We start from the raw sequence: 17,467 nt of genomic DNA on the forward strand, positions 1-17,467 counted from the left end.
CACCAGCGCATTGGTTAACAAAGTGCTATGATACCTCCCAAAAAGTAACACATTTGTACGAGGTGCTCCCCAACCTCAGACCTGGCTCATTCCTGTTGGAAATGCAGATGCTTAAACTGGCAGAGACCATGACGTCTAGAGTTCGGTCCCTTGTTTCTGTCCTCTCCCAGCAGAACAGAATTGTCATGGACTGGGTCATTCGGGCTAAATATTAGTCCCCACACTGGATAAATGTGGAAGTATTATAGACAGTGCTTACGTGTGCTAAATCGCCTCTTGAAGATGTACCCTGTATTAATGTGCAGGGGAAGAAAAATGCATATTTTGTCTCAGCAGTTCCATAGCATTCCTTTTATAGAACCAGATTCCAACAGAGTTTCAACATGCAAAGTTGTCTCTTAGGAAGGAGGCCCCACTTGAGAGCCAGGGGACCACAGGCAGGGAGTCCTAACCCCAAGTTCCATTCCCAGCCCCTCACACTGCCTGTAGTTATGTGACCCCGGGGAAGGCATTCAACCTCTGGGACTGCAGCTTCTTTATCTATGAAATAACATTGGCTTCCTGCCTCCCAAGGATACCAGAAGGAAGAATGAGTTCACATTTACATTGTACGTTAGGAGCCTCCAAGGAAGGCCCTGAATAAGTAGGAAATATGATATCATAGGAAGAATGTCTTTTATTTTTGAGTTGCTTGTCTCCGTTTAGGTTTTCTGGGCCCATTCCCTGTATACAGTATTCAAATGTAAAAGAAAGTGTTTTTGTTTTTGTTTTTGCTTTACCAAAAAAGTCAGCAAAGGGAAAAAAGAAAATCTTGAGCTCAACTCAACTCAAGTGGGATAACTGCATCACAGGTGCTGGGGTTTTTATTTGTTTATTCATTTGTTAACTCTGATGGGAGGGGAATTTTGAGAGGAAGTAACTTGGTTGCCGCTGGGAGAAGTATCTGACTTTGGACCATATGTAAACAGTAGCAGATGAGCTCTACTATTGTTTTATTAATTTTTTTTTATGTTTAACTTTTTGAGAGTACATAGTAGGTGTATATATTTATGGATTACATGAGATATTTTGATATAGGCATGCAGTGTGTAATACTCACATCAGGATAAATAGGGTATCCATTCCCTCAAGCATTTATCCTTTGTATTTTGAATAATCCAGTTTTACTCTTTTAGTTATTCTTAAATGAGCAATTCAATTATTTTTGACTACAGTCACCCTGTTTTGCTAGAAAATACTATATCTTTTTAATTCTTTCTGACTATTTTTTGTACCTATTAACCATCCCCTCTTTCGCCGAACCTAGGCTCTCCTATTGAAGAACAATGATAGGCACAGATGGAGTGGCCCAAGGTTGGGGTTCATTGGGATGGGCAGTTCCTGGAGGGTAGAAATTGTGTCATATCTGTCTCTATCTTCAGAATCTTTCCAGTGTCTGACATACACCTACGAATGAGTTTGGGTTGATTTAATGAATGAATTGATGAGTCTGAATTGCAGCATTATTCTTTGCCAGCTATGTATCACCTTTCCTTCTCTATAAATTGGAGGTAGTAACGCCACCTTTGCAAGGGTGTCATAAGGGCTGCATGAGTGAAACATGTGGCATCCTCAGCGCACTGACACATAATCACAGTAACCGCTGTGATGAGTGTCAGCTCTCCCATCGTCAATGCCAGAAGACCCAGGGCAGTGCTATGGCAAGAGCAGGGATGAATTCCCATCCTGGCCTCATTAGATATCAGCTCCCAGAGAGCAATGATCCAGCCCTTTTGGAATTTGATTCCTAATCTGTATAAGAGGCTGGTGGAATTTAATCTACTTCTCAGCTCAATCTCAAGAATATAGTCCAGTAGGATAGAGGGTCTTATAGGTCCTTTTAAAATCTTTTATTGTAACTGCATCAGGTAAATACATAAATCATATTTATAAAACAAAATGAATGACCATATAGCTACCACTGAAGTCAACCCAGCACCCCAAGAACCCATCATGGGCCTATAGCTCATTTATACTCTTTTTAACTTAATGTTATATCACATGCACACCATTTAGAATGTTTAAAAATACGTTTGTGGTACAATATTCAAATATATGAATGTGCTACAATTTATAAATCACTCCCTGTTTGTTGGCAATTTCAGTTGTTCCTATATAACTATAGTAAGTTCTTATGAAAAAAGATTTGTTTTGTTCTCCTGATATGACTGTTGATTCTTGCACAATTTCCACACTGTTTCAAGCATTGTAGCTGCATAAAAAACTTTTTAAATATCTGTAAGAAGAAATTACTTATGCCAATCCTCTTTCAAAAAATTCATAGCTATTTCACTTATTTAGTAAATTTTCTTTTCACTTTCATTTTGAAATATCCTCAAACTTACAAAAAAGTTGCAAGCCCAGTACCAACAAACTGCTATAGGATACTCATCATCTGCAAGTACTTTAGTGTGTATTTCCTACAATCAAGGGCATAGAAACGGAAAATTAGCATTGATATAGTACCACCATTGACATTTCAGTACCCATTCAAATCTTGCCACTTGTCCCAATAATGTCGTTTATAGCAAAAGAATCTAATTCAGAATTGTGTGTTGTATTAGTCTTTCGCATGCCTCTTTTTCTCCCTCTTTCTTTTCTTTTTTGAGACAGGGTCTCGCTCTGTCACCCAGGCTGGAGTGCAGTGGCATGATCTCGGCTCACTGCAAACTCTGCCTCCCGGGTTCCCATCATTCTCCTGCCTCAGCCTCCCAAGTAGCTGGGACTACAGGTGCCCACCACCACGCCTGGCTAATTTTTTATATTTTTAGTAGAGATGGGGTTTCACCATAGCCAGGATGGTCTCGATCTCCTGACCTCGTGATCTGCCCACCTCAGCCTCCCAAAGTGCTGGGATTCTAGACATGAGCCACCACGCCCGGCTTTCTTTTCTTTTCTTTTTTTTTTGAGATGGAGTCCCGCTTTGTCACCCAGGCTGGAGTGCAATGGCATGATCTTGACTCACTGCAATCTCTACCTCCCGGGTTCAAGCGAGTCTCCTGCCTCAGCCTCCTGAGCAGCTGGGATTACAGGTGTGTGCCACCACATCTGGCTAATTTTTGTATTTTTAGTAGAGATGGGGTTTTGCCATGTTGACCAGGCTGGTCTCAAACTCCTGACCTCAAGTGATCCACCCATCTCAGCCTCCCAAAGCGCTGGGATTACAGGTGTGAGCCGCACGCCCGGCCATGCATGTCTTTTTTATCTCCTTCAATCTGGAAGAGCTACAGGGTCTTTTATTGATTTTTGTGAACTTGACACTTTGGAAGATTATAGGCCAGTTGTTTTATAGAATGTTCCTCAATTTGTGTTTATCTGATATTTCCTCATGTTTACATTCACATTTTGCATCATTGGCAGGAGAATCACGAGGTGATGCTGTGTTCTCGGTATGTTTTATCAGCTGGTGCAAGATTCCAGTTTGCTCCATTACCGTGATATTTACTTGGATTACGGTGGTGTCTGCCAGGATTCTCCATCTATAATGTTCTTTTTCTCTTTGTAATAAATAAATATTTTATTGGGAGCTATTTGTAACTATGTAAATATCTCTAAACTGTTCTAATTATTCATTCCTGTATTTACTACTATTAATTCATGGTTTTCTATTTTATTCTATGGGTTATAATTCATTATTAATTTAAACACATCACTGGAGCCCCTTTAAGGGTGTGTGTGTGTGTGTGTGTGTGTGTGTGTGTGTGTGTGTGTGAGACATTTCCCAGTTCTTTCATCACTCCCTTACTTTTTGGCACAAAATGTTTGTGGCTAATCAGAATTTTCATGTCCACTCATCATCTACTCTCTGAAATCATCTATTTCTCCAGAGTCCTGGTTCTTTTTAATGGAGAATGATATTTAGAAACCAAAATCTGGCTGCTAGGTGCTCGCATTGCTTTTGGAGTATGACTGCTCCTGGTCCTTCTTGGTGGACAGAGCTAAGAAATACGTGTGTGTGTCCCAAAAGTCTTAGTGCAGTTTTAATACTTCTGAATGTTTTAATAACTTCTGAAGAATAAATGTGATAAATTTACCAAAAATATTTTGGAAATTATTTATACTCCTTTACACTTAGTTTTGTGAATTTTGAATATAAAAATTTTAAGTTTTTCTTTATTTTTTTTGGCAGCAATAGAAAAATGTTTTTCTTTGTGACAGTTTATTAGAATATTTTAATTTTTAGGTTCAGGGTACATGTGCAGGTTTGTTATATAGGTAAACTTGTGACTTGGGGATCTGGGGTACAGATTATTTTGTCACCAGGATACTAAGCATAGTACTCAACAGTTTTTTTGTTTGTTTTGTTTTGTTTTGTTTTGTTTAGACAGAGTCTCACTCTGTTGCCCAGGCTGGAGTGCAGTGGCACAATCTCAGCTCACTGCAACATCTGCCTCCCAGGTTGAAGTGATTCTCCTGCCTCAGCCTCCCAAGTAGCTGGGACTACAACAGTTTTTTTTTTCTTTTTTTAAATGAACTTCTCCCTCCTTCCACCAGCAGTATATAAGCATTCATTCTCTTTTCTCTACAACCTTGCCAGCATCTGTTATATTTCGACCTTTTAAATAATAGCCATTCAGACTCGTGTGAGATGGTATAATGTTGCGGTTTTGATCTGCATTTCTCTAATGATTAGTAATATTGAGCATTTTTTCAAATGCTTATTGGCTGCAAGTATGTCTTCTTTTGAAAAATATCTGTTCATTTCCTTTGCCCACTTTTTAGTGGGGTTCTTTTTTGCTTGTAGGTTTTAAGTTCCTTGTAGATTCTGGATATTAGACCTTTCTTAGATGTATAGTTTAAGAATATTTTCTCCCAATCTGTAGGTTTTTTGTTTACTCTGTTGATAGTTTCTTTTGCTGTGCAGAAGCTCTTTAATTAGGTCTCATTTGTCAATTTTTGCTTTTGTTGCAATTGCTTTTGGCATGTTCATCATGAAATCTTTGCCAGTTTCTATGTCCAAAATGGTATTTCCTAGGTTATCCTCCAGGGTTTTTAGTTTTAGGTTTTATATTTAGGTCTTTAATCCATCTTGAGTTGATTTTTGTATATGGTGTAAAGAAGGGGTCCAGTTTCAATCTTCCACATATTGCTAGCCAGTTATCCCAGCACCATTTATTGAATAAGGAGTCCTTTTCCCATTGCTTGTTTTTGTCAGCTTTGTCAAAGATCAAATGGTTGTAGGTGTGCACCTTTATTTCTAGGCTCTCTATTCTGTTCCATTGGTGTGTGTGTCTGTTTTTGTGCCACTACCATGCTGTTTTGATTACTGTAGCCTTATAGTACTGTTTGAAGTTGGGCAATGTGATTCCTCCAGCTGTGTTCTTTTTGCTTAGGATTGCCTTGGCTATTTGGGCCCTTTTTTGGTTCTATATACATTTTAGAATAGTTTTTTCCTAGTTATGTGAACAATGTCATTGGTAGTTTGATAGGAATAGCACTAAATCTATAAATTGCTTTGGGTATTATAGTATTTTATATAGGCATTTTAATGATATTCTTTCTATCCATGAGCATGGAATGTTTTTCCATTTGTTTGTATCATCTCTGATTTTTTTGAGCAGCCGTTTTGTAATTCTTATTGTAGAGATCTTTCATCTCCCTGATTAGCTGTATTCCTAGGTATTGTATTATTTTTGTGGAAATTCTGAATGGGATTGTGTTCCTGATTTGGCTCTCAGCTTGAGTACTGTTAGTGTATAGGAGTGCTACTGATTTTTGTACATTGATTTTGTATCTTGAAACTTTGCTGAAGTTGCTTATCAGCTCAAGAAGTTTTTGGGGAGAGATTATGAGGTTTTCTAGATATAGAATCATGTCTTCTGAAAACAGGGATAGTTTGATTTCTTCTCTTCCTATTTCGATGCCTTCTTTGTGACAGGTTTTTTTTTTTTTTTTTTCTAAGACAGAGTCTCACTCTGTCATTCAGGCTGGAGTGCAGTGGCTCCATCTCAGCTCACTGCAACCTCTGCCTCTGAGGTTCAAGCAATTCTCCTCCCTCAGCCTCTTGAGTAGCTAGGATTACAGGCATGCACAACTGCGCCCGGCTAATTTTTTTATTTTTAGTAGAGATGGGATTTCATCATGTTGGCCAGGCTGATCTTGAGCTCCTGACCTCATGATCCACCCACCTCGGCCTCCCAAAGTGCTGAGATTACAGGCATGAGCCACCATGCCCGGCCCTTTGTGACAGCTTTAGAGATGAGAATTTCTGAGAGCAAATGAATTAGTAGAGAAAATCCACTTGCTTGACTACTCTATCACCTGATTCATCCATGTTTTGGTGTGTAGTAATAGTTCATTGCTTTTTATTGATGAGTAGTATTTAATTGCAGGCCACAGTTTATTTATTCATCTGCATGTGGATGGACACTTGGGTTGTTTCCAGTTTGGGGCTACTACAAATAAAGCTGCTATGGACATTCATATATGAGTCTTTATATGGGATATGCTTTAATTTTCTCTAGTATATCCCTAGGAGTGGAATGGCTTAATCATATGTTTAACTTTTTAAGCAGCTGTCAAGTTGTTTTCCAAAGTGCTTTTACCATTGACATTTCCACCAGCAGTGCATGAGAGTTCCAGTTCCTCCATGTTCTTGACAACACTTGGTATGGTCATTATCTTTCATTTTTGCTATTCAAGTAGATGTATAGGAGTATCTCATAATGGTTTTGAGTTTCCCTAGTGACTAATGACTTTGAGCATTTTTTCATGCACTTATTTGCCATTCTGATCTTCTTTGGTGAAGTGTTTTTTAAATCTTCTGCCCATTTTTTATATTGGGTTGTTTGTTTACTCATCATTGAGTATTTTTTGTTCTTTTGTTTTTTTGAAATGGAGTCTTGCTCTGTCACCCAGGCTGGAGTGCAGTGGCATGATCTCGGCTCACTCCAGCCTCTACCTCCCAGGTTCAAGAGATTCTCTTGCTTCGGACTCCCGAGTAGCTGGGACTATAGGCACGTGCCACCAGACCCTGCTAATTTTTGTATTTTTGGTAGAGACAGGGTTTCACCATGTTGACCAGGCTGGTCTCGAACTCCTGACCTCAGGTGATCTGACCGCCTCAGCCTCCCAAAGTGCTGGGATTACAGGCATGAGCCAATGCACCCAGCCATATCATTGAGTTTTGAGAGTTCTTTGTGTATTCTGAATATGTATCCTTTATCAGATATATGATTTGCAAATATTTTCATCTAGTCTATGGCTTGATATTTCATTCTTTTATTAGATATTTTGATGATGTCTAAGTTTTGTCTAACTCAAGTTAGCAGAGGTTCCCTCCTAGATGTTTTATAGTTTTAGGTTTTATATTTTGAGTTAATTTTTGTGTACAGTGCTAGGTATGGGCTGAAATATTTTCCCCTCAATTGTTCTAGCACCATTTGTTCAAAAGGTCATTTTTTCCAATCAATTTCCAATGAATTATCTCTGCAGCTTTTTAAATAATCAGTTATCTATATATTTAGGGGTTTATTTCTGGACTTCATTTTGTTCCTTTGACCTAGGTATTTGTGTTTGCACCAAATCACACTTTATTGCTTACTATAGCTTTATAGTAAGTCTTGAAATCAGATAATGTTAGCCTTCTGATTTTGGTCTTTATTTTCTAAGTTGTTTTTGGCTATTCTCAGTTCTCTACATTCCGTATGGAATTTTGACTATGCTTATCAATTTTTATCAAAAAGTCCACTGGGATTTTTATTGCATTAAATTTTGTAAATCAGTTTGGCTAGAATGAACATCTTAACAATATCGAGTCTCCCAACCTATGAAAAAAATATATACCTACATTTTCAAAATATTCTTCAATTTCTCTCAGTAATGTTTTGTAGTTCTCAATGTATAAGTCTTTTACATATTTTATGAGATTTATTTCTAAGTATTTCATATATTTTGATGCCATTGTGAATGGTATTATTTTTAAAAATGTCAATTTCCAATTGTTGTTAGTAAAGAGAATACAATTGATTTTTGTATATTGATCTTGTATTCCACTTGTTAAACTTGCTTATGAGTTCTAGTAGCTTTTTTGTAGATTCATTTGCATTTTCTAGACAGATGATCATGTCATGGGTAAATAGAATTTTACATCTTTTTTTGCAATCTGGATGCTTTTTATTTTATTTTATGGAATTATTGCACTGGAACCTCCAGTACTATGTTGAGTAGACGTGATGAAACTGAACATCCTTGTCTTGTTCCTGATCTTAAGGCAAAGCAGTCTTTCACATTAAGTGTAAGGTTAGTAGTAGACTGCATAGATGCCTTTTATCAGGTTGAGAAAGTTCCCTTCTATTGCTAACTTATTGAGTTTTATCAAGAATTCCCTATTTCTAAGACTTGTGGGACAGACAAAAGTGTATATCCACACACAAATTCACATGCAACTATATTGATTTCTATATCTATTGTTAAAATCTGTGAATTCATGTTTCACCACCACAGGATCCATTCTAGTTTTCTTCCTTTCCATATATGTAACTCCCTTTTTTGATAGTGAGAAACTGGTTTCCATCCTCCTTAACAGATTTGCTTATTTGATCAACCTCTTGTGTGTAACTATTCTCCCATCACTACTCCCATCCCCTAGCTCATGCCATGCCTTCCACATCACACTTAAGAGTGTGGCATTCACTGCACTGCTGCTGCCTTCCCCAGCGTGGACATCCTCATTACCCTGCTTGGCCTCTGACTCCCTGGCTTGGGCTGCCCTTCAGCATGGACACTCATCTCACCCTAACCATGCTCCGATTCTCTGAACTGGGTCATGCCCTTTCACATGGAAGTCCCCTGTACTTGCTCATGCACTGACATCCTTGTGGATGTTACCCCTGTTGGCTTCTGAAACCCATGTTGTGCTGCATGCCTAGGAGGCCCCTCTTTGCCTAGACACTGAGTCTCTGCAAATGCTGCCCTCCCACATGGTCAACCCCATGACAGGGTACCCTGTCATGGGGTTTTGGAGCCTGAGACCCCGTGACAGCCTCTTCTTTTGCAGGGACTCTCCTTAACCCTTCTTGGACTCTGATACCCTGTAGTGGGCCACTCCTCTGCATTGATGCCCTCACCCCTTGTGGCTCACACCTGCAGTGGGAAGCCCCAGACAGAAGCTCCTCCTATCTTGCATGTCTCTTCCATCTCTTATCCTGCCCCAGCTTGGAGACCTAACTTGCTTGGCCCCAGCTAAAGACTTTCAGAGCTGAGTTTTTCAGGAAGAGATAAGAAGAGAAGAAGAAAGAGGAAGAACTCACTCATTTATTTTTCATGACTAACTTAGAATATTTTTTACATAACTAAAAGATTTTCCACTATTTTGTATTAGGATTTAAAAAAATTATTTTAGGAAGAAAGCACATAGTTGACCATACTTGGTCTATCTTTAAGAGAGTGTAGCTCCATTATTGCTTCAGAAGCATCTTTTATAAGGCAATTGTACTCATAATTAAGTTCAACTAGTGATATAACTAAGGTAAAAGCTCAGCATGTCCCGGGAAACAGGTACACACTCTAATCCAGGAGGAAATAGCCCAGACACTAAAGAAATTGCAAGACTGCCTGTATATATCAGCAGACTCCAAGCAGAACCAAAGTGGGCAGAATATAATACTAGTTTTGGCAAAATTTATTGTTTTGATGCATTTGAGAGTATAAATTTAATATACTTCCCGAGGTGTCTCTAATAGCTTAGTTGATTGGTTGACTACAATTTGAAGGAATTCCATGGTGGCCTCTATTCAGTGAGGCTGAGATGCCAGAGCTTCCTGAAACAATGTAGAGGAGGGAATCCAAAGGTTAGGGAGTGAGGAAGGTTGAACTGAATACTCGATGTGTGACCTGCACAGCCACCTGCCAACTACATTCCACAAGATGACCCAGAGGTATTTCCTTCAAGATGGCAATGAGAAATATATTAATGAAGGAAGTACTGCATCCTTGAACATCTCTGTGGTTTCTCCTCTTTCTAGAAAAGTTATGACTCTAGTACAGGATGATGCCATTGAAAAGGGGTCAAGCGGCAGCACTTAACTGCCAGAGGGAAGGTAAGTACCTCTACCATAAAGGTTGGGAGGCGCATACTAGTAATCAGAATGTTTTGATTGGCAGAGATCTTTGACAGCGGATAATTGATCATGATGTCTCTTGAAAGTAAATATGTGGGCAGCCTGCGAGTGTAGTGCCTGATCTATGTAACAGCAAAAACTCTGGTAGCTGAAAACCTGACTTGAATTCCCACAGAGAGGAACTGAAGCCCCTTACCCAGCTTTTAGACATAAGTAAATTTATAGACACAGAGCCTTTTGACTGAAAGGTAAGCCAGGTGCCCTTCAGGAAGGACCCTGCACCATTGCCACATGCACACACCATAAATCCTCCTCTAAGACTTCTCCAAAGGGACCAAAGTTGACAACTGACAAACCCCCACGTTTTCTCTCTGACCCATGGGTGATGGCTTTTATTGTTGGAAGGGCTAAGCAGAAGCTCTTAGAACTTTCATTTCTACCAAGAGAAAAAATCAGAAGCAATATTGCATCCCTGAGGGGACTGCAAAAATCCATGCTGCCATCAAAGACTTGAAAGAAGTGGCGATAGTTATCACATCTCCGCTGAACTCATCAGTTGGGCTGTGCAGAAGTTGCATGGGTCTTGAAGAATGACTGAAGACTACTATGAACTTAATGAGGTGGTGGCTAAAATTCCAGCTACTGTCCTAGATGTAGTATCTTTCCTGGAGCAAATTGATGTGTCTCCCAGCATTTGCTTTGTAGCTACTGACCTGCCTTTTTCTCCTCACTGATTTGCAAGGATTGCCAGCAACAGTTTGGATTTACCTGTCAGGGCTAACAGTATACTTTCAGTTTTGCCTCAGGCTATGTCAATTCTCATGCTCTCTATCACATTTATTCTGCAGAGATGTTGATTGTCTTGACATTCCACAAAACATCACATTGGATTACCTCATGGATGATATTATGATGAATGAATCTGATGTTCATGAAACACCATATACTTTAGAGGCCTTGGTGAGATATAAGGTGGGAGATAGGCCCCACAAAAATTCAGGGACCTGCCACCTCAGTGTAGTTTCTGGGGGCTCAACTATCACTCCTCCAAGGCAAAAGGAAAGTTGCTGGTCCTTGGATGACCTAAATGGGAAAAGAGGAAAAATGTGTGTTCAGCCTTTTTGTATTTAGGAGGGAACATATGCCACATTTAAATGTGCTTTTTGGATTCATCTATAGAGTTATCTGTAAGGCTGCCAGTTTCAAGTGGTGTTGAGCAAGTTCTGAGAAGTCTCTGCAGCAAGTTCAGGCTGTGTACAAGCCATTGTATCACTTGAGCCTTATTATCTAGAAGGTCCAGTGATAAAGTATTTATGGGAAACAGTAATGTTGTATGGAGTCTTTAGAAAGCACCAGAAGGAAAATCACAGCACCAGACTCTAGGGTTTTAGTGCACATCTATGCCTTATTCTGGATATGGCTATTTGCCTTTTGAAAAATAGCATCTCCCTTGCTACTAGGCTTTGGTAGAGATTGAATGCCTAACCATGGTATGCTGGGTGATTATGTAATCTGAACTTCTCATCATGAATTGGGTGTTGTATGACCCTCCTAGACATAAGGCCATGTGTGCGCAGCAGCAATCTACCATCAAATGGAAATGGTATCCAAGAGACTGGGATTGGGCAGGTCCAGACGGTACAAGCAAGTTGCATGGGCAAGTGGCTTAGATTCCTTTGACTCTGAAGGTACGTTGCCTCTTCCACTCATATGGTTTATGGCCTCTTGAAGATACTCCAGTTGGATGAGGAAGAAATAACAAGACTGGTTTGCAGACTTTTCTGTATTACACACAGGTACTACTCAGTTTCACTCATGGGTGATCCGGAAGGACACTGGTGAAGAAAAATTCTCCCAGTGGATAGAACTTTGAGCAGCAGATTTCGTTGTATGCTATGTCTAGACTAAGAGAGGGCTGGGAGTACACATGGACACTAATTCATGGGCAGTTGCTAGTGGTTTGGTTGGATGGTTAGGGACTTGAAAGAAATAGGATCAGAAGACTGATGATAAGGACATCTTGGGAAGAGGTGAATGAATGGACATCTTATAACGGTTACCAACTGTGAAGATATCTGTGATCCATGTGAATGATGACCAAAGTGCATTCACTGGAGGGGAAGTTCTTAGTGATTAGGTGGGCAATTGATGTACTCAATGGGTGTCTGTCAGTCTCTTTTCTTGGCCACTTTACTGCTTACTCAGTGAGCCCATAAACAGAGTGGCCATGGTGGTAGAAACAGAGGGTATTCATTGCCTCAACAATGTGGACTTCCTCTTACCACGGCTGGCCTGGCTAACACTACTACTACTGCTGAGAGCCTAATATGTCAACAATAGAGGCCAACATGGATCCCCTAATATGGGCCCATTCACCCGGGGAACTAGTCAGCCACCTGGTGGCAGGTTGATTCCATCGGACCTTTTCCATCTTGGGGTGGGGGGTGGGGGTCAGAGATTTGTCCTCACTGAAATAGACACATTCTGGACACGGATATGCCTTCCGTGCCATAATGCTTCTGACAGTAGCACTATCTATGGACTCACGGGGCACCTTATCCACCATCATGGAATTTCCCATAGTGATGTTTCTGATCAGTGATTCCCATAGCATTGCTTCTTTCACAGCAATGAAGTGCAGCAGTGGTCTCAAGGACATAGAATTAACTGGTTTTACCACGTGTCCCATCACCTGGAAGCAATTGGACAAATTTTGAAAGATGTAAGAGCTTAGCGAAGACTTAATTATAGTGTCAGTTGGGAGTCACCACACTGAAATGATGGAGCCCATCTTAAAGTGTACTTATCGTGTGTGCTTTGAAACAGAACATATATGGTACTATCCACCCCACAGCCAGGACATATAGGTCTTGGAATCAAGAGATGGAAGTGGCTTATGTCACTATTAAACCCAATAATTCACTCACAGAAGTTTTGTTTCCCCTCCTGGCTACCCTGAGCTCTGCTTGTTTGGAAGTCTTAGTCCCCAAAGAGGAACTGCTCACTAGGGTCCACTGCAATGGCTCAATCAGGAAGAGAAACCCAATCAGTGAGGCACTCTGCCAGATCTTACAGGGGAGAAAAGCATGACCGATGTGTCTGCTGAATCTATGAGGACGATTTCTTGCAGGTGCTCACTTCTGCAAAATACATTCTGGGAAGTATTGGAAGAGTTTTGATTCTGTCAAGTTTATACAAGAAGAGAAAAAACAGCCATGTTTGCTGATTTTTATTTATTTGCTCACCTATGTGGAAAGAAAAGAGAGGGCCTTACAGTCTTTTGGGGTAGACAAATCTTTTCCAGGCCTTCAAGGCACTTGAAGATGCATTTAGTAAGCAAAACTTTCTTACTATCTTATCTACATAAGTTACAGAATAGGACTAAAATAGAGCAGGGATTCTGGGTGATACAAAATTAGTGTTAGGTCAGTTGCACACTCCTTGAGCCATCGTTGGTGATTCTGCTAAGGTTTTCTCTTAATTTGCCTTGTGTATATCCTGGTTAAAGGGATGACCTGTGTCTTTGGAGCATTTCCTATATTTGGCCCTATTCTAGTGTCGCAGTTGAGTACATGGATCTGGAGTCTGATTGCTGGGAGCTGAATCCTAGCATGGTCAACTTGTAGCTTTGTGATCTTTGGTGTCAATTAACTTCTCTGTGCCTGTTTTCTTATCTGTAAAATGAGGATAATAGTTATATCTACTTCAGAATGTTGTTTGGAGAATTAATGAAGATGACATATGTACAGTCCTTACAACAGTGATTGGCCCATGGTCAACAATGACTAAGGTTTAGCAATTCTTATTATAACTTGGCAATGTGTGCTGTGAGTCTGTCTGCCAGGAATATAAACCATTTGGGATCCCTGCTCTCTTTCTCTAGCAAACCTGCAGAACACCTGCTAAATAGCTCATATAGACTGAATCGTGTCTCCCCTCCCACCTCCAAATTCATATGTTGAAGTGCTAACTTCCTAATGTAACTGTATTTGGAAATAGGGTCTTCAGGCAGGTAATTAAATGAGGATGTAAGGGTGGGGTGATAACCCCATAGGACTGGTGACCTTGTTAGAAGAGGAAGAGACCAGGGCTCACTCTTTCTCCATCACACACAGAGAGAAGGCCACGTGAGGACACAGTGAGAAGGTGGCCGTCTGTAAGCCAGGAAGAGAGGCCTCACCAGTAACCAACCCTGGCACTTTAATCTTGGACTTCCTGCCTCCAGAACTCTGAGAAATTAAGGTCTGTTATTTAAGCCACCAAACTAGAGTATTTTATTATGGCATCCCTGGGAGACTAATAGCATTATGAAATTGCATAATTTAAATATTCAGGCTGGATGTGGTGGCTTACGCCTGAAATCTCAGCACTTTGGGAGGCTGAGGTGGGAGGATCGATTGAGCCCAGGAGTTTGAGACCAGCCTGAGCAACATAGCCTATCTCTACTAAAAACAAAGAATTATCCGGGGTGGTAGTGTGCCTGTATTTCCAGCTACTTGGGAGACTGACCTGGGAGGATCACCTGAGCCCAGGGGAGGTCCAGGCTGCAGTGAGCCCTGATGGAGCCACTGTACTCCAGCCTGGGTGACAGACAGAGACCTTGTCTCAAGAAAAAAACAAAAAACAAAACAAAACAAAAAACCTGGTGCCTTTAGAGATAAAGATGAAACTGTGGAGTCAGTATCCTCAAATTCACTCACTGATGTGAAAAGCTGTTTGGGATTTACTTCTGAATGTATTTCTCGAGTGTACAGTGTTAAGAAAATGGAAGCAGGGATTATGGAAACCATCTAGTTTTAAGAAAATCAGGGCCAAATGATTGCTTTTTGGAATCTTTTATCAAAGCTTTTCTAAGATCTTCATTAAATAACAAGCAAATCTGAAGGAGCACGAGATCTAAAAAAGCTCTTCAGCCCACACTGAATTTCCTAATCTCTGGGAATATAAAGTCAGATTTGGTTTCTATATATTTTTACTCTGAAATGTAGAGAAAATGTAAAAACTTAGGCAGTAATCGTGCAAATTAAGAGTCGTTCTTTAATGACTGCCTTGCGTTTGCAAACAGGCTTTACGCCTGGCAAGCTCGGACCCCGTCCATCGTGGGGGGCCAGGAGATTGCTGGGCCACTGTCCCCAAGTCAGGGCTGGGTCCCGGCGTCCCCGCCCCAGCCGGCTCCGGGACCCGCCCGACTCCCCGCCCCAGCCGCAGGGGGCAGGGCGGGAGGCGGGCGCCCGGCGCGTCCAGTCCCCGGGACCCTTTTAAAGCGTGGCGCGCCAGGGCCGGGCATGCCGAGCCCCGTGGCGGAGACAGCGGTGCGCCCAGTTCCCGGGAACGGCCCGAGCAGCCGAGCGCCCAGGGCTGCCCTTCCCGGGCCGGCGGGCTCTCCGGGCTCCCCGCCGCCGCCCCGTGCGCCCCGGGAGGGCCCGGCATGCTGCGCCAGCTGCTGCTCGCCGCGCTCTGCCTGGCGGGTCCCCCAGCGCCCGCGCGCGCCTGCCAGCTGCCCTCCGAGTGGAGGCCCCTGAGCGAGGGCTGCCGCGCCGAGCTGGCCGAGACCATCGTGTACGCCAGGGTGCTGGCGCTGCACCCCGAGGCGCCCGGCCTCTACAACCACCTGCCCTGGCAGTACCACGCCGGCCAGGGGAGCCTCTTCTACTCGGCCGAGGTCGAGATGCTGTGCGACCAGGCGTGGGGCAGCATGCTGGAGGTGCCCGCCGGCTCCAGGCTCAACCTCACCGGCCTGGGCTACTTCTCGTGCCACTCCCACACCGTGGTCCAGGACTACTCCTATTTCTTCTTCCTCAGGTGAGCCCGGCGGCGCCGCCACCTCTCTCTGTCTTTGAGCCACCTCCCGAGGTCGCCGTTACCTGGAGCCAGGCCGGTAACTCCCCGGGCAGCCTGTCGGTGCCAAGTGAGAATGCCCCTGGGGCGCCTACCCCTTGCCTTCTTGGATCTCTCTTGGTCCGTCTGACGTCTCTACAGACACCCTGGCTACCCCTGGTTAAGGCGGTTTAAAAGACAGGGAAGGTTTCTGTGCCTTGTTCACAGAAGAGCATTGCAGACAAAAGCTCGAAGCGCTCTCCAACAGTCCCTTTGACTCGAGTTTTTAAACTGGCCTCAGTAGGAGTAGATGGGGACGATGAGAAAAACAATCTTTGAAATCAGTCTATGTCTGTTATTTTGGCTCTGCCCTTCCTAACCGTGATTCTGAGCGCATTTCTTGACACCTTCTCAAGAACTTCCATAGCCTCACCTGTGTAAAGTGAGAGACAGGGCTGGTTGAGCGAGGAACGTAACTCATGTAAAGCACCTGGTGCAGGTTAGAAGTTGACCAGCTGTCCACTCTCTCCTCTTCCCCATTCGCTCAAATGCCAAGATGTGAATAGTGTGGAATGTAGCCCGGGATTGCTTCATTATCTCATATCAGCTGCCAGGTTCTTTGAAATAGCAAAGGTTTACTGGGGCTAGGGGTTCTGCTGCTGGTAAAATGCTGGGTAGCAATGCCTTGAGGAGTGGAGAGGTGAACCAGGCAGGAGGTCCTCTCTGATTATAGACCCCTGGAATCTTCTGAAGTTCCATGAACGTTGGCCTGTGGTCAAGATGGAATGCATCTGCCTAAGAATTCAGTCAATTCTCATTGACTACTGAATTCTTCTGAAATTTGAATAGAGAGCGCCAGGTAGAACCCTAAATTCTTTGGTTGGCTTCAATTGAATTTGGAGAGTGATATAAAACAACCGAGAAAAACATCAAAATGGAATGTAACCTATCTAACAAGATAGTGAATTAATCCACTGTTGGGGTGATCGGCTGTAGTTCCAGTTTTCCCAGTCTGGGAAGTAGCACTGAGGATATTTGGAATGAGGCTGACGTGGGTCTGCAGATTCGCTTTTAGCTCGCATTTCTCTGAGAAAGAAAACAGTTCTACAAAGTGGTGTTTGTAAGTGCATGGCAACACATGTTTTCCATATTGAAGCCGGAATATCTAAGTTTAAAAAACATGTCTTGCTTTGTGTTGGCTTGAGTGGTTCAGCTAGATTAAGTTTTTAAATATATATACGTATTTCCAGAGAAGTGTAGTTTCTAAATAAAGCCAGTGAGACTGAGAGAGTGCCCTTCTTGATACAGAGAAACTTAGGGTTTCATGTTTTTAATTAGGAAAAATACTGAGAAACCATCTATAAAACTATTCAAAACCAGAACTTTGTTCTCCAAAGGAAAAAGAGCCCAAGTATTTGAGCAGGCTTTTTAAAGAAATTTTTATCATGAAATACAGTTTGTCCAATGGTTCTGTGGTGCTCAGCCAATTCTCATCTTTTTTGCTCTACCATGTTTACAAAAGTTAGGGCAGAAATACAAAGACAGTAGTC

At 42.0% G+C, this 17,467-nt stretch overlaps 1 protein-coding gene across 5 annotated transcripts in view; it reads left to right on the top strand.

The window, feature by feature from the left end:
* CCDC3 (coiled-coil domain containing 3) overlaps nt 1-17,467 on the top strand; it is a 197,329-nt gene that overhangs the window by 74,117 nt on the left and 105,745 nt on the right. Inside the window, exon 1 of one of the 5 annotated variants that reach the window (XM_032160867.2) lies at nt 15,331-15,902. The exons of the other annotated variants lie outside the window; for them this stretch is intronic. Coding sequence (XP_032016758.1) covers nt 15,529-15,902 — 374 coding nt within the window. The 5' untranslated portion in view covers nt 15,331-15,528. Of the gene's footprint in view, nt 1-15,330; nt 15,903-17,467 lie in introns of those variants that run through there. 5 annotated transcript variants of the gene reach the window in all.

The sequence above is a fragment of the Hylobates moloch genome, unplaced genomic scaffold (assembly GCF_009828535.3).
Source record: "Hylobates moloch isolate HMO894 unplaced genomic scaffold, HMol_V3 SCAFFOLD_2, whole genome shotgun sequence".
Taxonomy (NCBI): Eukaryota; Metazoa; Chordata; class Mammalia; order Primates; family Hylobatidae; genus Hylobates; species Hylobates moloch.